Source organism: Fragaria vesca, linkage group LG2 (genome assembly GCF_000184155.1).
Source record: "Fragaria vesca subsp. vesca linkage group LG2, FraVesHawaii_1.0, whole genome shotgun sequence".
In the NCBI taxonomy this organism is placed as follows: domain Eukaryota; kingdom Viridiplantae; phylum Streptophyta; class Magnoliopsida; order Rosales; family Rosaceae; genus Fragaria; species Fragaria vesca.
In genome coordinates this window covers 28,274,170-28,289,791 of record NC_020492.1, presented here as the reverse complement: position 1 = coordinate 28,289,791, position 15,622 = coordinate 28,274,170, and the positions used below count along the sequence as shown (strand labels likewise).

General features: G+C 37.9%; 2 protein-coding genes across 2 annotated transcripts; both read left to right on the top strand.

Moving 5' to 3' along the window:
- Positions 1–7,051: 7,051 nt before the first annotated feature.
- On the top strand, positions 7,052–11,204 carry LOC101299638 (4-coumarate--CoA ligase-like 7-like). The gene is made up of 6 exons (XM_004291597.1): positions 7,052–8,165; positions 8,427–8,616; positions 9,761–9,906; positions 10,283–10,350; positions 10,429–10,531; positions 10,640–11,204. The coding sequence occupies exons 1-6, from the start codon at positions 7,155–7,157 to the stop codon at positions 10,751–10,753; spliced, it is 1,632 nt and encodes a 543-aa protein (XP_004291645.1). The 5' UTR covers positions 7,052–7,154; the 3' UTR covers positions 10,754–11,204.
- A 784-nt stretch (positions 11,205–11,988) lies between these two features.
- Positions 11,989–15,244, top strand: LOC101291796. Its single transcript, XM_004293046.1, has 4 exons — positions 11,989–12,433; positions 12,570–12,917; positions 14,840–15,061; positions 15,152–15,244. The coding sequence occupies exons 1-4, from the start codon at positions 11,989–11,991 to the stop codon at positions 15,235–15,237; spliced, it is 1,101 nt and encodes a 366-aa protein (XP_004293094.1). The 3' UTR covers positions 15,238–15,244.
- Positions 15,245–15,622: the final 378 nt, after the last annotated feature.

Here is a 15,622-nt window from a genome sequence, read left to right as displayed (position 1 = left end):
GACTAATTGCTTTAAGTCATTACATCAACNGTTTCTTTATTTCATTTTAACTACGGATTTTAAAAAAATATTTTTGTCTTGATGAGATTGATGCTATAGAGTTGATACTGTGACTTCATTTACTCAGAGCAATTGATGTTGAACATGTAAATGTTCACAATAAATTCCCTTTTGCTCCAATTTATGGGTTCAACTTACATATCTAAAAAAATGACAAGTGCTCATGTTTCTTAACTTTTGTATTGTTTGATGTTCAACTTATAACATGTATTGAGGGGTGTTTCTTATATATTTTCAATTCTACGAACTTTGGTTGTTAACTTTGGTTGTTGATTATTCTTCATCTTTCTTTCAAAATAAGGAGCTGTTGTTTGTGAAAACTGCACAGTAATTGATCAAACTAAGAAAAATTGCACAATAGTTATCAAACTAGCAGAAATCGCGCGCATATAGGAAGGCTAGTATATATTAAGCGAAGCAAGGGGGAATACTGTTCACGTGAACAATGTCCTCGCCCCTTAAGATGAAGCCACGTACAACCACAATCAAAGGCCCAAAACCCACCACGTATATGTCAACCTTACGTTTGGTTTCCCCGGTTTCACTTCCAACTTTCCACCATCTCTCTCTCTCAATTCTACCCGAACAACTCAAGAAAAGCTTGGGCGGTTGCTTCCTTCCTTCATCTTTCTGCATGCAGCCATTTGTTTCGTGGCTCTCAGAGAAAGATAATTCGTCCAACAAAGAATTCAGAGTTATTGGCTTTTCATGTGAGGAAGAAGCCGACGAATCTGGGTTGGCTCAGGGCCTCCGGCGACGATGATACCCGCAATACTAAGTAAGGTATTCGATTTCTTGCTGATTGATTGTTTGGGTTTTTCAGTATTGAATCCTAATTTTGAGTTTCTGTTTGTTTCTTCATGATTCATCAAGTAGTTTGATGGTGGCGGGTTCTTCAAAATCGATATATCTCTAATCTCAATGGTATCGATGGTTTTGTGTGGTATCGATTAATTTGATCTATTTAGTTAGGAGCTGTATGATGATCTATTTAGTTGAATGGTATATTACACCGAATTAAGGTTAGGTAAGGAGCTGTATGATGATCTTTTTTGTTGAATGGTATATGATGATCTATTTAATAATATGTTCTTTGATCCATTCAATTAATAGATGTTGAAGTTTGGTTGCTACACACTCAACAAACCATAGTAGTGGTCAAGATTTTATTCCTACATCCAAAAGCGATTGAAAGTTTGTATCGAAAACCCTTATGAAACCCTGTTGTTTTAATGATAGACCTCAAACAGAGAAATCAAAGGTGTCAACCAGTCCTCAAGCTTAATCAGGGTCAACAAAGAGCAGCAGAATAGGAAGAGGTTAGATTTGTTATCAATGTTTATTTTTCTTCCACCGTCCACTAAGTAGCTGTAGGTTTTCTTGGATCTGTTAGTTAATGTCAGTTTTTCTTGCAGTTCTTTGAGAGGCTGGGAGAAAAGAGAAGTCAACATGCAAGATTAATGTAGGCCGGCGTATGCAAATGAGAGATCTAAACGGTTAGTACCTAATCACTTTTGAGTATAATTTTATTTTCTTATGATTGCTGGAGAACCCCATTGCAGTTTAGTTGTATTTCATTTACTTGCTTAGAGTTTCATTTAAAATTTAGGTATACAATGTTATGGGTTATAGTTATTTTATCTACTTGCTCTAAAGTACTCCCTTTTTTTTTCGGCCACTCTATAATCCAATTTGTGGTTCATTATGTGTTCGAGATGTAAATTTGGTGTGTTGGATTTCTGAGTTTTCTGCTTATTAGTGGTGCTACACTTAGTCAAAATCCTTAAAGACATGTACTCTGTCTTCTTTCAAAGATATTGAATAACCATTTAAACCCTTACAGTCGTCATATACCCTACTTATCCATTTACAGGGGGAAACCTGATACTTTCTACAAAAGAATGACAAAAAGTTCTGATACAATGTACACTAGCATTGGCTATTTGAACATTGATATTTTGATGGTTTGCAAGGCATTGTGTGTGTATATATGTGTGTGTGTGTGTGTGTGTGTGTGTGTGTGAATATAAATACATAATTTATACATGATGCTCTTATTTTCTTCTTTTTTTGGGGGTCTGTTTGGTCTGGGTTTTACAGAATTCGATTCTTTCCCACCTCATCCTTTATCAGTCTATGCTTTTCAAATTTCAAAGGCATCCTTTTTCAGTTATAATTTTGTTTTTCAGCTTCATATTTGACAGAGTTTGAAAGCTAGCTTGCTGTGCAATTTTATTGGTCTCATAGGTTTTGGATATAACTTTGTGCATTTATCAGGAAAAAGTTTAAAAAGACCAAACAAGAAAGAATCAAATGAGGGGCTTACGGAATAGATCGCCGAATTGCAATTAAGCTAATATGTTTGTTGGTGCTGCGAAACTCTTATATATGCATACATCGATTACAGTGGAGAGCTTATACAAACAGTGAAACAGAGCATCCTTTTTTTTTGGGTGGTATATGAAACTATTAATAAATTGAATATTTTCTTTGTTGAAAGTAACTATACAGGTTCTTTTTTGAAAAAAATTGTTTTATATAGGAAATTATGCAGGAGTTCTGTGAAGCCCATTCAAGCTTTCTCAACAGAATGTTAAGCTGTGGTTTGCAACTAACCATTTTGGTATGCTTAATATGGTTCTGTTACACCCATATTTGATTCATTGTTTTTTTTTTTTCTCTGTCTTTTTTTTTCCAGGATTCCAACGTCGATTAAAAGGGCTGCCAAAATGAAGGATAACATGAGCTGGTAACACATTCAGTAATCAATCTTCATACTAGGGTGACAACGAATTATTCAGTTGCTTTAACGATGTTTGTAAAATGTATTTAGGATGTAATTACAGTTTATGTACCATATTAGTTTGTACTATCATGTGTGATTTTGCCTATTGCTTTAATGTTAGTTATTGTTCAGTTGATATCAGCTTCACAGTTTCTTATTTCCTTTGCCTCTATCGAATTCTCGCCGAAATTAAACAACAAACAAACCATAATCAAAGAAACCGCATTTTGACATGCGCGCAAGCGCATGCACCAAGGCTAGTCAAAATGAAACGCTGGGCATAGAGAAAGGAAAAGGCAGTAAAACTATACTAGAGGAGTGGCAGAGGTAAAACCTAATGATGCAATTCTATCGGCAACAAAATTAACTTACATGTGTACATGACGAAAGTAGCAACTTTGTGTATGAGAAGCTAGCGAAATAATATCTTGAATGACAGACTTAATAGACCAAGGAATTACAGTTTTTCCATTCAGACAATCGATCAACACCTTAGAGTCTCCTTCAAAAATAACTTGAGTAAACTGTTGAAGCCAAGCAGTGTGCAATCCTTCCCTTAAAGCAATAGCCTTCGCCACTAGAATACTTGTGTCGCCGATATGTTTAGAGGCAGCTACAATTGGATTACCATGGTTGTCTCTAACAACAAAACCAACTGCAGCCCTACCATGCTTATTGGAAGCATCGAAATCAATTTTCACAACAGTGTGGCTATGGGACGTCTAAGTTTGCTCAATATATCTCTTATTCTCTCTACACCTCCTTTTTACTTTTCAATACAAGCATTTGCTCAGTAGACCACGTTTTAATTCCTAACATAACCTTAATTATTTATTGACATATATTTCAATTAATTACTTACTTTACTTTTTATTCACTCAATAAACCTCTCATTCTTTGTTTTTTTTTTCCTTTTTGTTTTTGAGCATCCATTATCCCTACCTTCATTTTTTAATTATTTTTTCATGCAAGAAAATATTCTATCATGAACTATTCTATATATCTTTTTAACGTTTGTTTTTCTCTTTTGTACATGTTATTTTTTCTCTATTTTTTTTTCTTTTGAATAATTTGATCTCTATTTTGTACCTCATAATAAATTATTTCAATAAATATATATTTTCTATAATCGATAGAAATTTTTTTTTTTTGCAAAAATATTTATGCACCTTGCAAGTATATACGTTCAACATGTCTGATAATACATGTATGATAATACAAAATTTTATGTCACATGATCGATATTGATCATTGTTTTAACTCTTATGAACTATATATATGCTTTAATAAAAAGAAATTAGAAAACATATAATAAAGAATGGAATCAATTATTATTGAATTAGAAAGTCTAGAGAGAATAAATATAATATTTTCTTTTATATAATTATTGTCTTTAATAGTCATTGTATATAAAGATGTATATGTTATTTAATAATTCATAATATAGTGAAGTCTAGTGAGCAAAGTTGGAGGTCCCAATAACCGCACTCTTTTCACAAAACCAGGATTAGGGGGATTCCATTTAATCATAGGAGTGCAATAATTGTTTGATTTGGGGTAGTCTTAGTAAAAGACAAGCAATTAGAGAGAAAAGAAACTGCTTGATAATAGCATTGATTGGCAGTAGCCACAACTTGTTGAAAGATCAGTTTGTTTCTAAAATGCCAAATAGACCAAGCTAAAATTATAGCCAATTGAACTTGATGATTATCCTGCTTTTGGAAAAAATGAGACCAAGCTAAAATTATAACGAACTTGATGATTATCTTGAATGTCTTTAACCAAGATAAGAAAGAACGAGACCAATTAGTAGGACGACCAGAAGGTGATAAAGACCACATTTCTTTTTTCGTATTGATCACACTAATTCAACAATTACATGAAACTCGTCGATGGTGTTTGAAGTTTAATTTCTAATTTATTCTTAATGATCGGAGAGGAAGAAACATTTTTTGTCCTTTCTATATATTTTTTTTTTTTAAGAGAATCCAAACAAAGAGGCCATATCTGGTACGGTTAAAATAGCCTCACAATTTAACCCTGCAAAGATTGTCGATTGTAGTATAAAGAAGTAAGGATCATTCATTGCCAGAGATTGAGGGTATTTAATTTTGCACAACACAAATAATGTCACAAAAGTGTCTACTGTTCCTGACGAAGAATAGACTAAAATATAATTAACTACCTAACCTACACTACTCAGAAAATTATGAAAATTTATAAAACTAAACTAGACACACAGAAGAACACGCACACAAAATTTCAGGGGATTTAAAGTTCGTTTACTATATTAAATAAATCACTAAAAACAAAGGACAGAAGAATAAGAAAACTAGATTGATTTTTATAGTTTGAGAAATAAGATAGAGAAGAGGTCAGAGATTTAGGAAATTCACCACGGAATATGCTTCATAACAAAGTCCACACAACCAAGATTCCAATTACCAAGTTATGAAAAGGTTCAATCAAGAATAAACCGTGAACGCACTGTGTAAATTCTTACTACTTCCCTTAACTACTTAAGCAAGATGAACGCACCATTACTAAGCTTTTAGAATAACCAATCAAGGTATAGAAGCTATCCTATCAACAAATTATTCTAAGCATTAAGATCAATGGAAGTGATTGAACAAGTATGCAAAACTAGTGTGGAACGCCTACCTAGCATGCAAGTCTCTATATTTGGTTTCACCTATTGTCCTATAGGTTTTACTACTTTGAATTAAGCCGTATTAACCGTTTAGGAGATTAAACAACCTAATTCTAGCCCCACTTATAAGTTCATAATGTTCTATGTATGCATCCATGAACATAAACAAGCAAGAGTTCCCTATAAACCAAAACCAAACAGACAATCCATAACTAAGCAATAATTACGAAATCAAGGTTATAAAACAAAGTTTATTGCATAATTCGGGGCTTCAAACCTCCATCCTTAACTAAGATAAACTAGCCACATATCGTTGTAGAAATCATACAAAGAAAATAAATTCGAAAGTTAAAGATTACGAAGAGAAGAAGAAAATTGTGAATGGAAGGAATGACGATGATCTTGGCGACTTCCTCTTGATGGATTTTTGTGCGATGCAGCAACGTGAAGGCTCTCTTGCAGTATGACAGCTTAGAGTCGTTCTGGTATTAGGGTTTTCTTAAGTAGTCTCTAAGTTTTCAAAGCTTCATTTTGAGACTACGTTTCCTTTTTTGACTAGAATCAATGTTTGGGCTATCTTTTGAATGTCTTCCGCATATAATCTGGGCTTGGATTTTGGGAAAATTATATTAATGATATCACTCTTCAAAATCGTGCAAAAACCCCCAAGAAAGCTTCTTAGAATCCAGCCCAAACACTGCCTCGAACTTGACTGCTGCACAGCTTTCCTGAAACTGCTGATTTTCTGTCCAACTTCGATGCTTCATAACTCCTAGATGCCATCACCGATTTGGATGATTCTTGACTCCAAATTGATCTACAAACGCACCTCTAAAAATCTGGGCAGTAATCTCGGTGAAACCATTCTTGAAACCTCATGGAAATAGGCCTTGAAAATTGGAGAAAATAAGTAGAAATCAGTTTTCAGCTTTTTGTGTTTACAGCTTTTGTTTTGGTGAAGTGGTTCCATCGCCTTTCCTTGATATTTTTGACCATGTGAATGATCAAACTCCATCCTTGACATCTCTACTTCGTATTGGAAGCCTTGCTTGCATCACTTAAACACATATTTGCATTATCTTGCTCCACGAAGTACCTAAAAAGATAACAAAGTTAAAACAATATTTTTAAAAGAAAATAATTAAGTTAAATGCAAAGATTAAACTATAAAATTCTTGCATTTTATGCTTTATAATATCCTGATATATACTGCTAAAGTCGGCACACATTTGCTGAGTTTTTGAGGTACTAGTAATGTTTATCTAATACAAATGGTTAATTTGATCACAGAAACAAAAAAGAATCCATTAGTTTCATCGTTAACTCACACTCGTGCTAAGACAATAACTCTTCTCTTCTGCTGGAAAAGGTCCACGCTTGTAGGAATACGACACCACGTTATGGCATTGATCATCCACCTCATTTCGTCAGCCTGCACGCAAGTAATCACAGACAAGTTCAACGCTTCTGTCCTTTACCAAAACAGAAAGGACAGAAAACCCATACTCATGTAACTTCTAAACTTTAAGAACCAACTTCTTCCCTATCGGTGAGATGGTGACCACTTTGGTTTTATGTGCATCACATTAAAGTCTTCATCTTTCTATCAAAAAGAGACCACCCAAAATCACCCATCACTCTTCTCTTGCTCAATCTGCAATGGAGAAATCTGGGTACGGCCGTGATGGAGTTTTCAGGTCACTCAGACCCCCTCTGGTACTACCCAGAGACCCAAATTTCACCATGGTCTCTTTCCTCTTCAACAACTCTTCTTCTTATCCAAACAAACCTGCCCTCATTGATGCCGAGTCCTCTGAAACATTGTCCTTCTCCCAGCTCAAGTCCATGGTCATCAAGGTTGCTCATGGCTTAGTCCATCTGGGTGTTAAGAAAAACGACGTGGTTCTGATTTTCGCACCTAATTCAATCCAGTTTCCTGTTTGTTTCCTTGGGATCATTGCAATTGGCGCCATTGCAACTACCTCTAATCCTCTCTACACTGTTTCAGAGCTTTCCAAGCAAGTCAAGGATTCCAATCCGAAACTGGTAATAACTGTGCCTGAGTTGTGGGAAAAGGTGAAGGGTTTGAATCTTCCAGCAGTGATTTTAGGACCAGAGGGTTCATGTTCTCAAATTGAATCCACCTCAAAAATGGTGGGTTTTCATGATTTGGTTAAGTTATGTGGGACTGTCTCGGATTTCCCTAGTGTAAATGTTAAGCAGACTGATACTGCTGTGCTGTTGTACTCTTCTGGTACCACAGGTCTCAGCAAAGGTGTGGTTCTGACTCATAGGAACTTCATTGCTTCGTCTGTGATGGTTACACATGATCAAGAACTGACAGGAGAGATGCACCGTGTGTTTCTTTGTGTGTTGCCAATTTTCCATGTGTTTGGATTGGCCATCATTACTTACGCACAGCTGCGAAAGGGAAATGCTGTGGTTTCGATGTCCAGGTTCAATTTGGAGAAGATTTTGATGACTGTTGAGAAGTATAAGGTCACACATTTGTGGGTTGTGCCTCCTATTATACTTGCTCTGTCAAAGGACAGTGTGGTTAAGAAGTACAACCTTTCGTCTTTGAAGCAAATTGGGTCTGGTGCAGCTCCTTTGGGGAAGGAGTTGATGGAGGAGTGCGCAAAAGTTTTTCCTCAAGGTCTGGTTGTTCAGGTACTTACTCATGCTCATGGTAATTTATAGTGCGATTGACACTTATGGCTTTGGACTAAATTATCTTGAATAAGATATTTACTTGAGAATGTTCAGTTGATGTGAAGTATTCAAACTGAGTACGTAGTGGAAAGAATAGCCGTGATCTAATGTTGCAAAGGCTATGAGGTTTTGAAAGTCTCTTTGTTTTGCATGTGACCTCAGTTTAGTAGCTTTAAATTTAAAACTTCTTCATTGGTTAGACGTATGGTTGTTTTGCAGGGTTATGGTATGACAGAAACTTGCGGAATTGTTTCAGTTGAGAATACACTAGTAGGACCTCGACATAGTGGTTCAGCTGGCACTCTTGTTTCCGGAGTTGAATGTCAGATAGTCAGTGTAGACACACTCAAACCTCTCCCTCCAAAGCAACTGGGAGAGATATGGGTTAGGGGGCCTAATATGATGATAGGTGAGTGCTATTTCAGTATGCTTGTTGTTAATCTTAAATAAAAGAAAGAACAATTATTCTCATTTAGGAGAAGTCAGCTTACTCATGATTGTCCTACATTTGAACTGGCAGTTCATTTCCTTTGGCATTCCCATCCATAGCCCATTTGCATTGCAATTCATAGTTAGAGAATGCATTTTTTTTCTGGCAGCTAGTATGCATTTGGAATGATACAATGAAACATGACGTACCTTGTACCGCTTTTAATGGCTATTTCTGTGGTAGAAATTTTGATTGATAGTTATGGGTTTCGCATCTAACAGTCTGCATATTTGTGACAAAGGAACGATTTCCCCTTTGAGGGTGTTTTCAACACCTATGTGCACATTGTAGTAAACTCAAAGTAGGTTGGGTGAATTTATCAAATCTGATTGCCAATTTTGGCAGAACCTGCAGTGGGTCAAATTATGAGTTTGTTCAGATATTATTGCCAACCATAGCACATTTCAAAGGGTATAGTTGAAATTTGCAAATTGTGGGAACTTTGTCATGTATCATCTAAGATGCCAAATGATAATCTTCAGTATACAACTCGTGTATTATTACTTTTAGAAGAGGCAGAGCTCTTGTAGTGATGCTTTGTTCATCCCAAAAGAGAATATTTCTTTGTTCATTACCATGTGGATCACGCTCCCTCCCCTCAAAATGTTCACTCTTTCCTGGCTGAAGTTTTATGTGCAGTATTTTCAGAGAAATTTAAGTTGGTCTGCCTCTAAATGAATAATATACATTTTACTACAGTAACATTAGCATGGAGGACTTTATATGAGATGGGAATCTAATTGCCCCTCCACTTACCTAAATTTGGCATGGATTAAGAACATTTTAAGCAGTAACCTGGAGACAGTCAATATGATGCACACTTTAACTGAGGTACTAGTTTAACAAACAAAAGTACTCTTTTTTTCCAATGAGACTCTGAGTTATGGATGCCTTTGTTTAATACATCATTCAAATCTAATCAGGTAGGAAACCTTGGCTCTAGATTCTTCCATCAGGTCTATTTGACTAGAACTTCCCTACCTATCAGTTATATTGAAGCTTGTTTCTGCTGTTGCAATATTCCTGCATATGATAACATCATGATTACATAACTTATTTTCAGGTTACTTTAACAACCCACAAGCCACCCAGCAAACTATAGATAAAAATGGTTGGGTACATACAGGAGATCTTGGATACTTTGATGAAAGTGGCCAACTTTTTGTGGTTGACCGAATTAAAGAACTCATCAAGTATAAAGGTTATCAGGTAACTTTTCTTTTCTAATTTTAAGGAATCAATGCATGAATGTCTACTGGCGATTTTAAAATGAAAACAGCGTGGGATGATCTTGTTTTCTATGCAAGTAGCTTTATCTCCTGTCATTTTGGTTAATCATAAGATAACCATGTTTTCAATTTTAAATAAACTGTCCACTGTAGCAAAATATCTACTTTCATGTTCTTAATTTGAAATACACTTTGCCATGTTGTTTTCCTCCCTCACATGGTAGACATCAGACAATTCCTTTGTTTTAACTGTTGCCTTTCTTTTACTGTTCTTGTTTTATGCATGCTCTGTACATCCACTAATCCACTATATACTATTGAACCATGTTTTCTTTGATTTTGTGTTCCTCTGCTAGGTAGCACCAGCTGAACTTGAAGGCCTGCTAGTTTCTCACCCTGAAATATTAGACGCTGTTGTCATCCCGTAAGTTGTAATCACTCAAAATTCATAACTCGGTACTTATCACAGGACTAGAATAATCTGGATATTTCCACCATACAGATTTCCTGATGCTGAAGCTGGTGAGGTCCCTGTTGCATATGTTGTACGCTCACCAAACACTTCACTGACCGAAGAAGATATCAAGAGTTTTATAGCGAGTCAGGTAAGGTGGCAACTTCAAGAAAGGAGTCATCAGCTTGCAGTCTAAATTGATGTCCTTGATGCTATAATTGTCTCCTTGCATTATGATCCAATGTATTTCTTGAAACAGGTTGCATCTTTCAAAAGACTGCGACGAGTGACGTTCATAAACACTGTCCCTAAGTCAGCATCAGGGAAAATCCTCAGAAGAGAGCTCATCGAGAAAGTACGGTCCAAAATATAAGTACACCTTCCTCATTCTCATGTTTATTAATTGGATGGAGACTCAGTCCACAGAGCACCCACAATATCAAACATAGTGCAATTGCATTAGAGTTGCAGATTGTTCACATACTCATTAGGGAAGAAGCTCAGAATGTAGCTCATATGTCTAGGATGGTATTGATTGTTTGGGGTCCAACGGAAACATGGCACATGCTGCTCCAAATGACTGTATCTAAGTGCAAATCCATGCTCCCAGACATATTGTACTCTAATCTTGCAGTCTTTGTTCCACCGTCAACTTGTTATCATCTATGATTTCCTTCATCAAACCAGACATATGTTAGTTATGTGGAGGGAAGTAGAATAATAGATAGTAAAATTCATAGACACAGTTGCCTATTTCCCAGATTATTCGTACAAGTTATGTAATTTTCATCTCTTCCCTTCTCAAGTTGTCACCAATCTTTACCACTTGATGTTGATGGTTACCCTGTCATTCTCTGTTAACATATGACTGGAACATGAGGAAGAGCAAAATCTTTCTTTCCTTTCCCCATTTTGACACAAAACCACGCACTTGTCAATTGGTCATGCTCCGCCATCCTCATTTCCCTAAAGCCAGCAATCCAACTTCCAGTAGATCAAACTAATGCGACTTTATCGGCTGCAACGGAAACAGAAAATTTACCTCATTGGACTTAAATACAGAGTTCAATTCGAATCAAATCGAACAAACGAAGATGATATGGCAGGTGGAGCTGTAGTCCAGTCTGATTGTTCAACAAACGACTGAACTAGTGCCTAGACATAGTACTTGACTCTCCTTACCAATCTCGGTAAACAAATGAGATACTCTTAACTAGAAGGTGATAAAAGCCAGAAATCAAATGTATGGTAAGAGGTTTTAGTAAATCAAACTCGGTTGTATCTTGTAACCATTGTCAATTTGTCATGAATCAAAATTGGGTCAGCAATTATCTGAAATGTTAGAGAATCAATCTTCCATATCTTTCCTATTTAGAATAGAAGATCTGCATATATTAGCTGTACATCAGTTTTCCTTTTGTAAATAGATATCCTTAATTGTAGTTGATTCCTGACTTGTAGGAATAACTAGAAGTCTCTGTATATGTATACGATTCAGAATCAATAACAAACTATCTATTCCATTCTATCAATTATTCATTCTTATATGGTATCAGAGCGGGAGTGAGTTCCTGGTTCATTCTCCTACCCATCTCTCTTTTAATCACCATGTCCGATGATGATATCCCTCCACCGAAATCAAGCGGTGATAATCCTCCTCCACCGAAATCAGGCGGTGATAATCCTCCTCCACCAAAACCAAACAGTTCCGGTTCAGATGCAGATCCCTTCAAGGCAGAACCTTCTAATCCTTACTTCATCCACCACTCGGATCATCCTGGCTTAGTCCTAGTCTCCAAACTCCTAAATGGGGATAATTTTTCTGGTTGGAAAAGGTCTATGGTTAGAGCCTTAAATTCCAATAACAAGCTCGGATTCGTCAACGGTTCCATCAAGGCTCCCTCAGAAGAAACTGACCCTGAAGGCTATGCGATTTGGTCGCGTTGCAATGATATGGTTCATTCCTGGATCGTCAACTCTTGTGATCCAGAAATAGCTGACAGTGTGACCTACTATCCTAATGCTCATGAAGTTTGGGAGGATCTCCATGAGCGTTTTTTCTCAAGCGAATGCGACTCGCATTTTCGAAATACAACGAGAAATTGCTTCTCATCGTCAAGAACAACTCCCTGTCTCTACCTACTACACAAAATTGAAGAGTTTCTGGGATGAATTGGCCACATATTCAGACACAGCACATGGAGCACAAGCAGATCAACAGCGATTGATGCAATTCTTAATGGGATTAAATGAGACTTACAGTGCAATTCGCAGACAGATCCTATTGATGAATCCTCTCCCTACTGTTCGCCAAGCATATGCTGCTATATCTCAAGAAGAAAAACAACTTCTCAGCGTTTCACACACCACATCAGAACTGGATTCAAGCGCAGCCATGGCGGTAAGGAATAGCAACAGGCCCAATTCGAATTTGGCTAGGGGAGGAAGATTTGAGCGATCTGACCGCCCTCAACAACATCGTCCAGAAGGACGCTCTTCTTTTGCGTCTCAAGAAGTGCGTCGATCCATGGGCCGAGGTAGAGGCAAGCCTCAGTGTGTTAATTGTGGAGACATGGGCCATTGGGTCCAAACGTGCTATCAACTCATTGGACATCCACCAGGCCATCCTAAAGTAAAACAAAATTCTACGGCAATTCAAGCAATTTTCGAAGTGCTCCTTCTGCTAATCAAGTATCTGAAGTGAAGAGTGAATAGGAACCTGTAATTTCATTATTAGAGTTCAAGTAGTTTTTGTCGATTCTTAACAAACAATGTGAAGTCTCTAGTTCCAAAGCTAATGCGGTGACCAAACCAGGTTTGTCTAAAGTCGCTTCCGGTTGGATTATTGATAGCAGAGCGACTGATCATATTACTTCATATTCTCAATTATTCCATACGAGTAAAAATTGCTCATTACCGCCAGTATTATTGCCTAGTGGAGAGAAAGTGAATATTGTTGCGAAAGGATCTCTGCCTCTAAATACCACATATTATCTACATGATGTGTTGTCTGTGCCTACTTTTAAAGTTGATATGATGTCAGTTAGTCGTCTGACGAGAGGTCTAAATTGTTCAGTGACATTTTTCCCTTATTGGTGTGTTTTGCAAGATCTGGCTACGAGGAAGACGATTGGTTTGGGTAAACAACGTGAAAGATTATACTATCTGGCGGCATTAGCGACGAAGAAGCATGTAACCAGCCCTTCCTCATCCACAAACCGACCAGCCTGCAATCTTACCATTTTATCCACTGACATCTGGCATAGTCGCCTAGGCCATGTCTCATCTCCTTGTCTAAGTTTTATTGCCAAAAACTATTTGAATTTTTCCATTCAGCCTAATAATGCTTGCCCCATATGTCCTTTGGCTAAGCAGAGTCGTTTACCTTTTGGTGTCAGTACTATTTCTTCTACAAGACCTTTTGAGATTATTTATTGTGATATTTGGGGTCGTTATCGATATCCCTCACTTTCTGGTGCGCATTATTTTCTCACTATTGTTGATGATTATACACGTTTCACTTGGATTTTTTTAATGCGACACAAAAATGAAGCACAACCACTTATAAAACATTTCTTTTCCTATGCTCTCACTCAATTTAAATCTCGCATTAAAACTTTTCGTAGTGACAATGGTGGTGAATTTCTCTCACTTCGTTCTTTCTTTCAAGATAATGGTGTCGTTTTTCAGCATTCTTGTGTTTACACGTCTCAACAAAATGGGGTTGTGGAATGCAAACATCGTCACATCATCCAAGTGGCTTGAGCTTTAAAGTTTCAAGCTCATCTCCCTAACCAATTTTGGGGAGATTGTGCCCTCACTGCTGTTCACATCATTAATTGGTTACCGTCACCACTTCTTTCTTTCAAAAGTCCGTTTGAACTTTTTTATTCGAAGCCGCCTTCTTTTTCTCATCTTCGGGTGTTTGGATGTTTAACTTATGCCACTAATGTTCACCCATCTCACAAATTCGACCAACGTGCCATCCGTTCCATTTTCATTGGTTATCCAGTCGGTCAAAAAGCCTTCAAGTTATATGATTTATCAACTAAAAAGGTTTTTACTAGTCAGGATGTGAAGTTTCATGAACATATATTTCCTTATTCTTCTGTCCAGCCCGGATCCACCATATCTCCAATAGCCCATGAATCAGGCCCAACTCCCTTGTTGACCCATCCCACTTCTTCTCTCTCTGACTCCATATTTGATATGGACACCCACTCTTCTCTTCCTTCTTCAAAACCAAATATCAATCTGTCTTCTTCTCCTCCTCCTCCCACGTCGCCGCCACCATCTCCTCCTTCCACATCACCACCACCACCTCCTCCTCCGCCTCCTCCTCCCGTCATTCAGCAGTATTCCCGCCGACCTAGAACCCAAGGACCGCCACCCAAAATCACTTCTCCTCTTTCTAATCCGCCCGATTTGGCTCCGGTGTCGGAATCCTCACCTGCCCTAGTCCCTCCACCGGTCCCGAACCCGTCCACACCACCGCCACCTCTTCCTCCGGTCGCACCACCCCCTGCCGAACCCGCCTCCGCTCCTCCCGAACCTGCACCTGAACCTGTTGCTCTCAGTCGCTCGAGTCGCCAGACCGGCCCTCCTGTTAAGCTCAATGATTACATCTGTTCCAACGTTTGCTCCGACCAATCGCCTTCTCTCATGCCAGGTCCGACCAAAGGTACGCGTTATCCACTGGCCAATTATGTTTCATATCATCGGTATAAGCCTGCGTATCGATCTTTTGTTGCTCAAACAAGTGCTGTCACAGAACCCAATTCTTATTTAGAAGCTGTTGTCATTCCGGAATGGCGCGATCGATGCAATGCAATCCGAATTGGCAGCACTTCAGGCTAATGGCACCTGGACCCTCACCTCTCTCCCTGCCGGCAAGACACCCATTGGCTGTCGTTGGGTTTATAAAGTCAAACACAAGTCTGATGGCTTCATCGAACGGTATAAAGCGCGGTTAGTAGCCAAAGGTTTCACACAGTTGGAGGGTGTTGACTATCATGACACCTTCTCCCCTACTGCCAAAATCATTTCAGTCCGTTGCTTGCTTGCCTTAGCAGCTGCTCGTGGTTGGTCTCTCCACCAGTTAGATGTCAATAACGCTTTCCTTCATGGTGACCTCGATGAAGAAATTTATATGTCTCCGCCGCCAGGTCTCCGGAGATAGGGGGAGGAGCACTTGGTATGTCGTTTGCATAAATCATTGTATGGGTTGAAACAAGCTTCACGT